The sequence below is a fragment of the Anoplophora glabripennis genome, unplaced genomic scaffold (assembly GCF_000390285.2).
Source record: "Anoplophora glabripennis isolate ALB-LARVAE unplaced genomic scaffold, Agla_2.0 scaffold9, whole genome shotgun sequence".
NCBI classification, from domain to species: Eukaryota; Metazoa; Arthropoda; class Insecta; order Coleoptera; family Cerambycidae; genus Anoplophora; species Anoplophora glabripennis.
Window position 1 is genome coordinate 1,447,698 of NW_019416258.1, and position 16,005 is coordinate 1,463,702.

A 16,005-nucleotide genomic window follows, 5' to 3' on the forward strand; every position below is an offset into this window, starting at 1 on the left:
TTTAATAAATGTGGTATTTTTTAAAACCTCAACACCCCGTATCTCGAAATCCAGTGACTTGGTTTAGGCTTATTGGTCTAAAATGACTCAAGGCGCACTTTCTAAAGTAATGACTAGCCTTAAAGAACATGGTTATTAAAAATTCAAAACTTTAGCTAAAATGAAATTTCGAAACTATGTCAAACATTTTGGATAATTATTGACCAACTCGAAATTATATTTTCAGCATAATTTAAACAAGCTTGACACCTTAACACCAGCTAATAATAAAATAACTGTATAATTAAAAAAAATGTAGTAGGTATCTTTCAACACACTTTTGAATGTTTATTTAGAACCTTATGGTAACGGAATAGGATACTGTCCGTTCCATTAATTCTTTTTATGATGTTTATTAACAGCAAGGTCTTGTAAAAACAAATGTCACATATTCATTCAGAAGCTCTTTTTTTCTATTACTTGTGAATGATATAACTCAAACAGTGGTCGAGTGAGATTCCACATTGTGACGTTTCAAATCAACTATTTACTTTTTCTATCTAAACAAATAAATATGAACAATTTGTTTGGAAGAGCGGGAACTATTCTTAGGGAAAGCAAATTGTCGTATCGTTAGAATTGACCAACTGTTCTCTTTGAGGTCTGTTGAGAGACACATCCATTCTTTCTTTTAATCCTCGGAACTGGTGTGAATAATTCCTCGTCACTCGTCTCTATGCAAGGAAAACATATTTAATATCGGAAATCTGTGCTTAATCAGTACATTTCGAACTGTCTGAACTACTGAAGAAAACGACTACCTTTCCAATTTAAATTAAATATGATTCAGATTCATATTTTGGGGATATTATGGGGCAACGGAATTTCTGCTAGATAAATTGTTCACACCTAGGCATAATATTTGTACAAAACGTACGAAATTAAGATTAAGCAAATTTGTAAAGGGATATAAAACCATTTGAGGCAATTCGACGCCGAGAACAGCGTCAGTGCTTGGGCAATTTATTGTAATTTTTACGCACATATTATATAACAATAAAATTACTGTTATCACGAAAAAAAAGTGGTAGCACCGAAAAACATTTATACTTTACACAGATTTAAGAAAATTTCGACCATTATATGTATATGCGCTTTATTCGAAATATAGTTTATTTGTTAACACATATCTAGATATCTGCTTTCTATAATGTAATACATACGTCATTTTAATATAGTAATTCTTTTTTAATAGACTCTTTTAGTGTGACGTCACATATTTAGGCAACCCGCAACAAATTGTCATAGTTGAATTTGTACAGGCCGGATCTGACCCTTGTGTACTATTTAGATGGATACTAAAAATGAACATATTCAAATTAATTTATTTTTACAAGGATTTAGAAGTATTTAAGAACAACCAACACGTGTTTCGTAAAATAGATACACTAATGTGCTTAAAACTTACAAAAAACGATGTAAAAGAATATTCCTAAATCTAAATAATGTAAAAATTTAACATCAGCCGAGTTATTCCTAATGCGCATGCTCGGAAAAATAGGCTCATACGCAGGTGAGATCCTGTTGATATGTCATCGCTGACATCATTAGCGTTTAGCGTATTTTCTCTTCTTTTGTTAATCTTGGCATTTTCTAGTTCTAAGAAGTATTTTTATTGTTTTTCTTAGTGTGGTGCTGTGTCAGTGTGTTTATCGAGTGTTTTTTTCTTCATGTGGTTTATTATAGACGTACTCTTAACTATAACCAAACTTTTCTTGAATGATATCCTGTTGCGAGGCTACTTCGCTCACATGAAGTTATGTTTAATGCGCATGCTCAGTAACATTGATATAATTTTAATTTATTAATTATTATAAAAGTCAAAATTGTTCTATGAATTTAAATATATAAATTCTATAATTCATTTAGTTTGTCAGTTGAGGTTTGAAACTTGCCAAATAAAACATGACAATGTGAACTATCGGGTTGCCTATTATTTGGCGTAGGTGACGTCACTACTAAAAAGATCTATTACCATTGTTTTCGACAAATTTTTGTTCGCAACATAGAATTTTAAGTTTTATATTGTATTATGCCAATTTACTAATATCCTGAAAGGTTAACGCTTTCTCTGTCAGAATTTACTTACCTACGTTGAATGTGATAAGTTTAGGAATGGCGGTGTCAGTGTCTACGGAGTTTTCACGTGTCTGAAGGTAGGTGTTCATCATTCTGGTGTACTCGTCCAAACTTATGTTAATCTGTGGAAAAATGAGATGTTTAAAATAAGTATTTATAGTTAGTACGAAATGTAACTAAAAATAATAATACGTCGCCACTTTCACCACACAACTCGGCTCAGGTGTGAAAATTATTAATTTTTTTGTAAATTACATTGAAACAGGCATTGATTGAACGCAAAAATTAATTTAAAACCCAGGATAAGCTATTTGTTTAAATAAATCTGTTAACGAATTTATCTTACAAGATTTGTTGGAAATATTTTAAGCATATGGCAGATAACCATAAAATTTTACTTGAAAGTGTAATTAATAGTAGGGAATTAAATATATTAATCGAATATTAATTTAATACCATCCTATGTATGAGGCATTGCTTAACAGATTTCTTATAACTGGAAATTCTTCTAAGCTGATTATGGCTTTTGAGATCGTATCTGATTTATTTGTAGTTATAAAAATGACTTTAAGTTGGAAAATTGTTTTCGAAAAAGGCGCAAATTAGTCACAAGATGAGTATTAATCATTAGGTATTTATCTCAAGTTTCAGTAGAAACCTTCTCTCAGCATGCAATGTGGCTCTCATCAAGAAAGTTATAATGACATGGGATTATTTTTTAATTAGAACAAGGCCTGCTGGATATCTTGTTAATGTATTTTGTTGCGGCATCTCCTGTCTATAAAACGTAAAGAAAAGTCAAAAACGTATCCGCATTTTTTATCGGAATAGTTTTGGTTAGAAAACAGTTTTTTCTAAGTACTTATCTGGACGCGACGCCACATATGAAAATAAATGAAAACACGAAGAAATATTGTAGCCAAATATAATTGGCAGCGATTTGTTTACATTTAATTATAAATTTCAGCTATGTAATTCTGTTTTCAAAACTAAGTTTATCATAATTTATTTTAAGGACACTTTTGATTTAAATTAAACGAAAGGTCAGATAAACGGAACAGATGAGGTTGCCCAACTCGAAAATTATTACCTAACGAATGAAGATTCAAATATTTCTTGTAAATAAAACCACGTCATGACACAAAGGTAAGTGTACACCGGTACCTACGTATTAACTCATGAAATCTTTTTATAAATTCTTTCACTAAGACATCATCGCCATCTTATATAGATGTTCTAGTTTCTAGTTCTGAGAAAACTGACTGAGGAACCCAAAACTGTCTTTTGATGTAATAGATATAAATCAATATTTCTGTCATTGCCTTGATGAACACGTATTTTATATTCATGAATATATTAACTCCTTTCATATTTAAAAATAAAAGAAAGGATGTAAAGCTTAAAGGCTTCTATTTGGTCGAAATTTAATTGTACAGAGGAACTAATTTTACGTAAACGGAACTTTATTTTATTTAATAAATGTCGTGAGGATTATTTTTTTAAACTGGCTTATAGTTATTTATTCAGTTGACCTGTCGGTTACGTCAAAAATGGTATTGTGGTTTTAAGCTACATATTTGTAAAGTCTAGACTTTGGAATACTAAATATCTATTATGAACAAAATCCTTTACACGCTTTGCAAAATAACTAGTACAATGACATTGTACTATTTTTAAATAAATAGAAAATATTATGTATTTTACTTACATGAATTTTAAATTTTTACGTTCTATTTTTGAACGACCAACCTATTTTACTGTTTTGATCCGATTTTTTCAAACAATACGTCTAAATATAAAAGGGTTATCCGAGTTTAAAACTGCAAATGTAAGTTTCGTTGTTCACGGAGTTTAACAATTTTTAAACATGTCTCCTAAATAGCAACTTGTGCGTGATTATAAATTTTTTACTGCCTATTACTCCTACTGTAATTTTCATTCGCGGCTCCCACAAAAATTTTCGTACACTTTTTACCAACCGATAAATCATGAATAAAATTCTTAAGTTACTATTAATTTCGTATTTATCATTGAAGGTGGGACAGAAAATAGTAGCACAAATTGCAGAGGCGGCTCTGGCGTCGCTTATATATAACACTGGCGCCCCCCAAAGCAAACAAATATACGTTAAAAATCCACCGCGCCGCCTATTTATTTATATGTTTTCTTTGCCATTATGACAAGTGACAGTTGGTATTTCTTGCACGTATCGTAAAAATATGAATAACATAGGTAGATGTCACGAGCACGCGGATATGGTAAAAATAAATTTAGAAATTCTCGAGAAACGATGATACATTTTTAGCTGTTTGGAATTCTTATGAAACGGCATTAGATGTAATTAAAACTGGCGAGCATGCCGCGCCGTTTTATTTCCGTAAACGTTTATTAAAATTGTTCTTTGAAACATTTAAAATACCACGCCGGCAATAGGTAAATATATATTAAATTAACCACGAAGTACTTGTGACAATAAACTTAATTACTGCACAGACATATGTTATTGTGGTAAACGTACTATATTAGTAGTACAGCATCCTGCGAGTTAAAAATTACCGTCAACCTTCCATAGTCGCGAGTAGGGCGTTTATTTCATTTACCACCACGAATATTTCGAGGACGACGACTGTCTTTGAGGCACAAAAAACGTCTACGGTCTACAAATCTTTGATTTTATCAAGCACTATTAACCCGCTCTGCTGCTAAAAGTGCTGTTTTATTCCCTGGTTTCAGGAAAGTGTCACTTAATCTCCGAAGGATTAAATTTTTATTATTGTCAAAAGGAAGCAAAATTTTAATTTTGATATTTTCGACCTATGCACTTTATGGTATTTTTACACTCTGAGGAAGCAAAATGTGACATTTTTAATGGGGTGGGGTGGCCCAATAGTGCGACAAAGTTCAATATCTCCCTTATTACAAAGATTTGAAAAGAAATATTTTATGGGAGTGATGTACCTAAAAAAGTTCACATTTTAAAAACATTTTGAATTATACAGGGTGAAGCATTAGGGCGGAACATCTTTAAGGTGTTTTTTTTTTAAATGGAACACTGTATATTTTTACAAATTTGTATTCTACGGAAAATTCTCTTTCCAGCGATGTCTTTGTTTTTTTGTATTCGACGCGGCGATGCCAAGTTATTTGAAAAAATAAGATAATTTTCGCTGGGACAGGGTTCTGTAGATCTATCCACTGTGCAGGTGCAGGTACTACCAGTAATTAAGAAAAAGTATTTTGTAGGCATGCGGACCATAGATGCGGACAAATAACAAAACAAAAAAATCTTTATTATTTTGTAAAGGGTGTTCCACACATAAGCCCCGTTTCTCGATTTTTTTAAGTGAAACACCCGGTATATTATTTTGTAAGTAATAGTCTGTGCCTAAAATCACTATTTTCGGAAATGTTGGCACTTTTCTAGCAAAACCCCTTAAATTTTGCAAATTTTACTTTTGATTACTCTAGTAGGCCATGAGTTTGACATAAAATAATAAAATCTGCAAGTTTACTGTTGTTGTTTAATTATCAGTAGTGTAAATTGCTGGGTTGTAAGTTTGAAAATGCTTCAAAATGAACTTTTCTTCTTGATATGATTTATGTATTGGGTGCAAGTGATAAAAAATACTTTATTAGCAACACGAATTTATCCTCAACGCTATCCACAGAGAAGGCAGTCCAGTGTACGAACTTTTAGAAAAAGTAATGGATCGTTTTGATCATTCCGGTACTGTAGCTTATTGTAAAAATGTTAAAAAACGAACATTCACTGAAAAAAATGAATTAAACGTTCTTTTGACTGTCACCTCATATTAGTCAACGAGAAATTGGTGTTCAAATAGATATTGGAAGAACATCTGTTCAAAGAACACTAAAAGACAATAAAATGCATCTATATCATGTACAATTATTGCAGGAATTAAGTGATGAAGATTGTAGAAGACGATTTGTTCTGCGAGTGAGTTCAAAAGAAAATTAGAATAGAACGCGATTTTACAGATTTTGTCCTTTCATAAGAATGGTAATGTCAACTGACATAATTTTCATTATTTTGCCACAGAAAAGCCGCATTCTGAGAGAATGCACTCGCAAAATAGATGGGAGTTTAAATTTAACAGAAGACACTTTGAACATTTTGTTAGATAGTTAAATTATTATTTAGTTAGTGTCTATTTATATTTCTTTTCTTTTTATACTAAGTATTTAATTTATTACTAACACTTCCTCGATTCTGTTCATTTGTAGTAATTCCTTATTCATTTTAAATTTTGTTAAAATCTACTTTTAATCATTCAATTTAGCATTTCTCTGTTGTTTGACTAACTTATTATTTCGAAAAAAACATACATTTTCCATACGGCCTGACAACTTTTTAAGGTATTTGTGATTTTCTATGGTTTTTATCAATTTTTTCTTAATTGCCATCAAGTTAGCCCTGGACAAAAACAATTAGTTTAACAATTTTAATTTTGTTACTGTTGGCGGATAAAGGATAAATTATACATTTTGTTATTTGATGGCAAACTCATGGCCTACTAGAATAATAAAAAGTAAAATTTGCAAAATTAAAGTACTAGAAAAGTACCAATATTTCCGAAAATAGTGATTTTAGGCATAGGGTATTAACATATTAATCGAAAAATAAAATAATATACCGGGTGTTTCATTTAAAAAAACCGTGAAAACGTCCTTCGACATTCGCTAAACTGGGGCTTATGTGTAGAACACAAAATTATAAAGATGTTTTTGTTTTATTATTTGTCCACATCTTTGGTCCGCATGCGTTACAAAATACTTTTTCTTAATTACTGGTAGTACCTGCACAGAGAATAGATTTACAGAACCCCGTCCCAGCGAAAATTATCTTATTTTTTCAAATAACTTGGCATCGCCGCATCGAATACAAAAAACAAATACATCGCTAGAAAGAGAATTTTCTGTAGAATACAAATTTGTAAAAATATATAGAATGTTCCATTTAAGAAAAACCACCTTAAAGATGTTGCGTCCTAATGCATCACCCTGTATAATTCAAAATATTTTTAAAATGTGAACTTTTTTAAGTGCATCACTCCCATAAAATATTTATTTTCAATAATTTATAATAAGGGAACTTTGAACTTTGTCACACTATTGGGCCACTCTCTATAAGTACTACACTAATATATAATTTTTTACTACACCTTCGATTTTATAGGCGTTGAAGATTACTCGGTAGCGAACTAAAGCAAATATTTTAATACTCGAGATTTCAGGCATTCCATTATACAGGATGGTTCATGGAAATCTCGGAAACTGTAGGAGATAAATTGGGTAAATAGACTCTTTTACTGTGACGTCACATATTTAGGCAACCCGCAACTAATTGTCATAGTTAAAATTGTACAGACTGAATCTGACCCTTGTGTACTATTTACATACAGGATCGGAAAGTCCCCATGGTTCATCGGCCGTTACGTGAGAGCGATAAAGTAAGTCATAGAAATCCGTGTGATAGAGAAAGATGGCTATAATGAAGGCGTCTAATAGTCACCGCCCATTTCGCCCTTCCACAAATAAGATCCACTTCTTATTTGTGGAAGGGCGAAATGGGAGGTGACTATTAGACGCATTCATTATACCCATCTTTCTCTATCACACGGATTTCTATGACTTACTTTATCGCTCTCACGTAACGGCCGATGAACCATGGGGACTTTTCGACCCTGTAGATAGATTCTATAAAAATGATCAACATCAAATTAATTTATTTTTACAAGGATTTGGAAGTATTTAAGAACAACGAACACGTGTTTGGTAAAATAGATACACTAATGTGCTTAAAACTTACAAAAAACGATATAAATGAATATTCCAAAATTTAAATAAAGTAAAACATTAGCCCTGTTATTCCTAATGCTCATGCTCGGAAAGAATAACCTCATACCAGGTGACATCTTGTTGATATGTTGTCGCTGTCACCATCAGCGTATTTTCTCTTGTTTTGTTTAATCTTGGTATTTTCTAGTTCTACTAAGTATCTTTATTGTTTTTCTTGACGTTGTACTGTGTCGGTGTGTTTATCCGGTGTTTTTTCTTCAAGTGGTTTATTATAGACGTACTCTTAACCAGAACCAAACTTCTTCTTGAATATACTTCGCTAACATGAAACATGAAATTATCTTTAATACGCATGCTCAGTAACATTGATATAATTTTAATTTACTAATTACTCTAAAAGTAATAAAAAAATATAAATCTATATCTATAAATTTAAATATATAAATTCTATAATTTTATTAGTTTGTCATTTGGTGTTTGAAACTTCTTAAATATTTCGAATATTGCCAGAATATCGCAATATTTAATGTCATGACAAAGAAGCCATTTTTGGCACTTATGTCCAATGTACATAAGGTCGAAAATCGATCTAGTAAAAATATTGAGTAATTCTTCATGACAATGTGCACTATTTGGCGTATGTGACGTCACTACTAAAAAGGTCTATTCCAAAAAAGTTGCACATTAGTCTTTAAAACATACGTTATTATATTTGTACTCTTTAGGTACATCATATTATTGGGCATGTATGGTTATGCCTTCACAAAAAAATACTAACACTAATATTTCCAGGGAATTAATATACAATAACCCGCGCTTGTTTCTCGAAAGGACTGGGTCTTCCAAGGAATTATAACACTAATTTGGCACAATACTGGTACGTTTGGGTTCATTAGGAGTCAATTATAAATCCTGCGGCATTTACATAAATCGGTAAAATATTTAAAACACCAACCAGTTATCAACTGTGAATTACCCGCTAACGTAAAAACAGAAATAATCGAATGTCCGACAGAACAGAGAAAGTTCTCTTGTTAAAGTACAAAGCTGCGCTTAGTGAGTACGTCGCCGTTTCTAGTATACATTGCACAATTCCACGGATACATGTCATAAAGAAAATCGTGTATGACACACATCAATCAGTCAAAATGAGCTTATAATGGCATCATCATAACCATCCTTTATTAGAAAACAACAAAGAAAGGTTTGTTTGCCTCTAAGAAATGTGGTCGTTCAAGCGAATTAATATGAAAATGATCACAGGTGTTATTATTTTTTAAGCTGAAAGCATTCCAAAACCAACTTTATTTACTCATCCTCCAAGATTACGTATGTACTAAAATAGGAGTTGACTGTAATGCAGACGTACCGTATCACACGTACTCTTTAACCTTACCTCGAAGGGTGATCGACAGAATTGTGTTCTTCCTGTTTTCGACACTCGGGACCGTCTCAATCCAAAGACAGTTGATAAGGGAATTGCAAATATACGAACAGGAATCAATTTGCAAAAGATCTGGGGTCAAAATTTGAATACCTTTTAGCGCCAAAAACTGTTACAATCGAAACTTTAGTAAAAATGTGCTTAGGGAGCCACATTGCATATTGTGTTGATGTATGTTATTAACTTTAAAGGCATTGATTAAATCTTTATCTTTGTAGTTAAGATGACATGGGACCTATGATTTCACTGAAAAAAACTCAGTATTCCACTAGCGTGCGTCCTTTATTTAAGACAGGAAACATTCACTGATAAAGGTCAATGGATATGATATTATTCTAAAATTCATTATCATAAGACAATTTCATTATAATAAAGGATACACGCAATTATCAATACATATTTTAATTTATTATTTAAGTTATATCCGTGTATCATGCCCGATGGGGCAGTATAATAAAATCATCTATTACATGGGATTGAGTTTACACAGCTTGACTACAAAAAAGAATTTTCGTACTTAGAGATGTTGAAATTTATTTATATATCAATTGCAACATCAATCACAGGTACACGTGAGCTAAACATTAATAATTCTAAACAGAGTTAGTAATGCAGCACCCAAATTGAGCTTTGGTTAGCGGTGATTGACATCTTTCGTTATTTTTGTTAGACGTGTTAGAAACCCAACAGGTACAAACACGTGCATTTACCTCTGGTCTTTTGTTTTTATTTGTTTGTTAAATAGGGACGAATAAATGTAGGGGCATCTCTATTGTCTAAATTTATTAAATATTAGGTCAATACCCCTTTCACAGTTATTTATAGACTCAGAAATCAATTTCCTTTCCTTAACAAAAATAAACCGAAGATTTTTACGAATTACTCGAAACCGTTCAATGGCAGTTCCTCTGTTTGTGATTCAATTAATCCACAATTGGCTGTCTGCAATATAATTATACAACTTAACAAAAACCCTTGCACCATTTTGGGCACAACAAAATTTTTTAACGCCGCAAAAGAGGTCATGAGTCAGGAAGTGAAAGGTACGACCGTCCAAGCGCAATTTTATAAATAAATCTGCAAGAATTTTTGAAATATTTTTACATTCCGGTTATACAGAGGGACGGGCGAATAATTTGATAAAGTTGTTTCTAAGAAATTTAACTCGATTGAATTTTATTTATTTAATATAGGCATTTTTTAAATTTAGCGTTTAACCCGATTTTTTTTGTAAATTCTCATCAAATGATATTTGATATACGGATATAGAATAAAACAAAAAATAAGGTTGGCTTATTAGCACAGAAAACATAGATAAGGATTATGTTATTAAGATTGTTGTCAAAATTGTGACGAAAGTGATGATGTGTAAAAATGTATATTACAATAATTAATGGACAAGTTTTGCTGCAAAAAAACGTCTACATAATTCATATCTGAAGAAAATGTAAATAAAAGTAATATAAATTAATTTATTGTTTTAGTGCCTTAGGAAACAATCAGAGTGTGATATCCCAAGTTGATCTAGTCGATAAAAAATTCCGTCAAGTTGTGAAACAAAAATAAACTATTGTTTATTTAGACAGAAAGAGGATGTGAAACAAAATTAACTTATTTTGACCGCAATCGTTGGTTCCCAAAAAGTACCGAATATGTATTTATTTCTAGGTGCGCTGTAAAAAATACAAATTCCACGCTTCATTCAATTCAAAGGTATTTTTGCGAATTAAAAAAAATTGAGACGTCCTTTTGTTAAGCGATAAATATTTTTTTATATATAAACATCCTATTAAAAATATTTATATCACCCGTTAATTATATTTTCACTTTTTTTATTTCAAGAGGTTCTCATTAACCATGAATAAAAATAGTTCCTGCTATTTTTTGTAGTAGGTTACACTGCATTGATCAAAGTTACCGGATATAGTACTATGTTTACGGCGTGATACACATCGAGGGACATATGCATTTTTATGTTTAAAAGAGACGTCTCGCCTTTTCAGCCACCACATCCTCTTGAATTTATGTTAAATAGTTCATAACAGGAACACGGTTAAATTTAAATTAGCCCCGCTTCTCCTTAATTTGAGAGTTTTTATCGGAAAATGAATGAATGATTCATATTATGCATCTGTTGCGGTTTAACCTATTAGCTTTGTACCTACTTTTAAACGGAGTAAGTTAATTTAAAGGTAATATTTACATTTTGGTTAAATTTTACAAGGTAGTGTTTTTGGAGGGTAAAAATGTTAGTTTCAAGAAAGGAGTACATTTTTGTTTGTTTTAAGCCATAAAAATGGGTGTATTTTAGTGGGCGATTTTGCCAACGGGGGCAATATACGAAAATAAATACAATTATATTTTTGGTGGAAATTTTGTTTATACAGCGTATTGCCTAAGCGAGGTGTCCCCGTTTCTATTTTGGATCTTAAAGTTATCTCAGTAAGAGGTGCATGGCAATAATAGTAGGTTGGAATTTTTTGTGGCCTGCTCCGGTTATGTGAGTACGTGCGGTGGAATTCCCTAGGATAGGGAAATACCTGACGGTACCGGAAAGAATGTACCATCTAAAGAGACCGGCTAAGCATGAGCATACGGGCCGTACCTTTGAGATATCTGGAAGAATGTTAAGGCCCAGGTCTTGGAGGAGGCCGTGATCAGCAGCAGCAGCAGCACTTAACACTAACACAAGACAGAATGACGTCCACGCCGCTATAGTAGCCCAAATATTACCGCCCATAGCCGGGGGCTAAAGCCGGCATCAGTTAGTTGCACCTGACACTGAAATGCACTTGCACATGCACTTATGCACAGCACTGGGCGCGTAAATGATACGCGAACCTGACTAGCTCTCCGTAGTAAACGATGCGATGTGAGGCAGGATTTTAACTCACGCGCCACTAGCCACTCGCACTCTTATATATGAGGAGGGGAATATTACTTTCTGGAAATATTATACCTATATCCAAAACACCCTGTCGTACAGTCCTTATGGCTTGTAGCACGCGGGCTGATTTTCTGATAAAGGACTATTTCCTGGTCTTTTGTGTGTTTCCAGCGAATACCGCCGGTTACTTAACTCTTTCATTCCACTTTTCATTGCGCTGCCTCCTGATAAATACATGCATTTATTTATTATTTAATAGTTTAATACATTACCTTTCCTACTCTTGCTTTTTATAAATTACACGATTTACTAAAATAACCAATAAAATAAACATTAGAAATTCTTAGAAAAAATGTACAATATAGGGTGGGTGACTCATTCTCATTATTTACATACGAAAATACAGCAGTGGCGTAGATTCGCTTTTCACATCCTGAAACTATTCTATTCTATTTTAGACATCATTTCCATCGCTTTCACTTACCGAAACATCCCCTTACGAATACAGAGCGAATTCTTACACCTGTATTTGTTTTCCATTACATAATAAACTCCACAGCCATAATTCATTTGACGAGATTTTCATAGAGTTGTTTTGAGTTTATTCTAGGCATCCTCCGCATTTAACCACACTGTCTATTTTAAGATGATCCACATAAAAACAATATTTTATGTTTATTTCTGTAACTGCCGCAAATAGCAATATTTATTTGGTCCGTAAAAAGCTAAATATGGAAGGTATTAACGAATTGAAAAAAATTTAGTAAGTAGTAAGATATTCGACAGTAATTCATCCTGGATTTACATTTTTTACGGATCTTTCTAATTTTCAAAATACTCCAATTATATTCAATTTCGGGGATTTCTTACTATAGACGATTATTATGATGATGTTGATGTTGGAGATAGTGATGATAATATCGATGACGATGATATTGATGATTATGACCAAACTGACATCTACAAACTATTTGCTAATTTAATTAGTAACAATAATTAATAGTAAAAGTTTAAAATTAAAAATAAATTGTTGACCTCCAGGCTTCAAGCACTTTCTTGTTCCTATGTCGAAAATGGTAAAACAGTATTTCATTTGTGAAAAACTAGAAAAGTACTAACAAAATGAAAAACACTTTTATTTTATAAATTAGTATAATATTTGTAGTAACTCATTGTGGATTTAAAAGGTGATATTCATTTTTGATGTTTTTACGGATCTTTCGATTTTTCAAAATCCCCCATAGCGATCCTTATAAAATAATGTGATAATAATGATGGTGGTGATAAATAAATAGCAATATTTATTTCGTCCGTAAAAAGCTAAATATGGAAGGTATTAACGAATTGAAAAAAATTGTTTTATTTAGTAATTAATAAAATATTCGACAATAATAATTCATCCTGAAATTTACATTTTTTACGGATCTTTCTAATTTTCTAAATACTCCAATTATATTCAATTTCGGGGATTTCTTACTATAGACGATTATGATGATGATGTTGGCGATAGTGATGATAATATTGATGACGATCCCGTAGCGATAGCATCTCGGTATAAAATAATGTGATAATAATGATGGTGGTGATAAATTGAGTGTTAATGTTAAATTTGTATCTATTTTTACGGATTCTTCGATATGTTTAATTTAATACGTTTCTGAGGTAAAGCGCCCATTCATAAAGTGATTATGAATTAAAGGGTAATAAAAATATTTTATGTATATTTACGGATCTTTCGATGCCCCGATTTCTAGTGACAGACTGTATCAAATATATCAGTTTAATACATCTCGTAGCAAACTTTTTCCTGTATAAAATAATAATGATAACGATGGCGAAGATGATTCTTGGTCCCATGTCGAAAGTAATTGCGGATAGCTACAGTCTGACTGCAAATAATAATATCGTTATCACGGATTGAAACACTAATCGGGATAACATAAAAAATCCAATTTATCAAATCAAATAAATGAAGTATTGTTTTCCTTTCAGTAGTTTGAATAGCTCTAGAATAGATACAGCATCTAAAATATTAATAAAACGTGTATTAAGAAAATACAGGGCGATCATTTCTAAAACTTCGACCAGGGTTTTTTTTATATAGACTTCCCTCAAAATTAAATTTAAAAACAGAAGTCAGTATTATAATAATGACAGTTATAACAATAAACATTACACTAACGCGTATCTAGGTTGAAAGAAAAATGTGAAACATCAGAGTACGTGCATCTTAAAAAAAATGTATGACTGTTGGATTTCGAGTTTCTGCTAGTTACAACTTGGATAAAATTCAGCAACTCATCAATCAGATAGTAATTTCATAGCGTAAATAGTAGAGTAATAAAAATAAACGATGAGGAAACAAAACATTTTAAAAGGTAATAGGTGCCGCGATTTGCTGGTTTCATTTATTTTTTGACACATGCGTGTCTTTTATTTTTACCCTATTTTTGTTATAGGTCAGCTAAAAGAACACATAGAACACATAAATATCTGCGTTACTTGTTAAAATAGCTTCACACCGTTTTGTGTGGGTGACTTTACAGTACTATGGCCCCACATACAGGGTGCGTCATTTAAAACTAACATGACAAGTTCCTCGCAACAGATCCGTAGGCCGACTTGAGTTTGAAATAAAAGATCACATTTGGGTGAGTAGAAAAATATTTTTCTCCCTTCTTGTCAAAGTTCTGGTCAGGTCTCTCACCAATATTTCCGCTACAAAGTAGCATTTGCTTTTTTTTTTACTTAACCATTTTTTTACATACACGCTCTGTTGGATTATCTCTCTCAATATTACTCATCTTTCTGTTTTTCTAAATGTTTCATTTGCTGTATTGCATCATTTTAATTGTAACAGTTGCTAGAAAACAGTTTTCCGTGTCAATAGATTTAGATCCGACATATTTAGCATTATTTAAATATCACCCACTGAAGTAATTGTAACGTTTTCACTGAAAGATTCACAATTCTCATTAATTTCATTGGCAATTAAGCTGTTAAATTGGCAGTACCAACATTAGCCAATAGTAGTGACTAGTGAAAATACAGCTGTGGGCTGAATATCTCAACCGAATTCAATTAACGAATTGTAAGTTAGAGTTGTTTGAGTCTTACAATGGCTACTTCAAACGGCACACCCTGTATAAATAGAAAAGAGTAATGGATGAGTTTCCTGCAGATTTCATTAAAACAAGAAATAGGTGAATGCATTTAAATAAATGACAAAAATATGGATTTAATTTGAATATAACTTTTAATAATGAAATCAGAGAAGTTTGCAAAGACATACAATTTACTTTATTAGTTTTATACTACTATCTTAAGTGGAATTGGCGCCTGGTTTGTAATTGTGAGTTATTAAGCTACAAATTTATGTAACAATCTCGCAGTTTTTAAAAATTTAAGCATGTTTTCTCTTTGCGGCACAAGATTTTATTGACTTTCATAATTATTAAACCGTTAAAGTTTCAGATTGAATAGATAAATGAAAATAATTTCATTGCGTTATATAAAAACTCACACAGAATAATGTAACAGTATTTTGAGTTATTTGAACTGAAATTTTGTTCCGTTGTTGACTATAATGTGGAAGTTATTTGCGATGTTTTTCTTGTATCGGAAACTAAGCTAAAGAATATAATTCCACATTCCATAACTTTAATGATAAATGATGTGTTTCCAAAGTTTTCTTTTTGCAACTGTCTAAAACATTGGTTAAATAAAACATTTATCT

General features: G+C 31.8%; 1 protein-coding gene across 1 annotated transcript in view; it reads right to left on the bottom strand.

Moving 5' to 3' along the window:
- Positions 1–12,232, bottom strand: part of LOC108909139 (protein DVR-1 homolog) — a 29,164-nt gene extending 16,932 nt beyond the window's left edge. Inside the window, exons 1-2 of the mRNA XM_018713379.2 lie at positions 11,988–12,232; positions 2,129–2,240 (exon numbers count right to left, since the gene is read on the bottom strand). Coding sequence (XP_018568895.1) covers positions 2,129–2,240; positions 11,988–12,122 — 247 coding nt within the window. The 5' untranslated portion in view covers positions 12,123–12,232. The remainder of the gene's footprint in view (positions 1–2,128; positions 2,241–11,987) is intronic.
- Between the last annotated feature and the right edge of the window lie 3,773 nt (positions 12,233–16,005).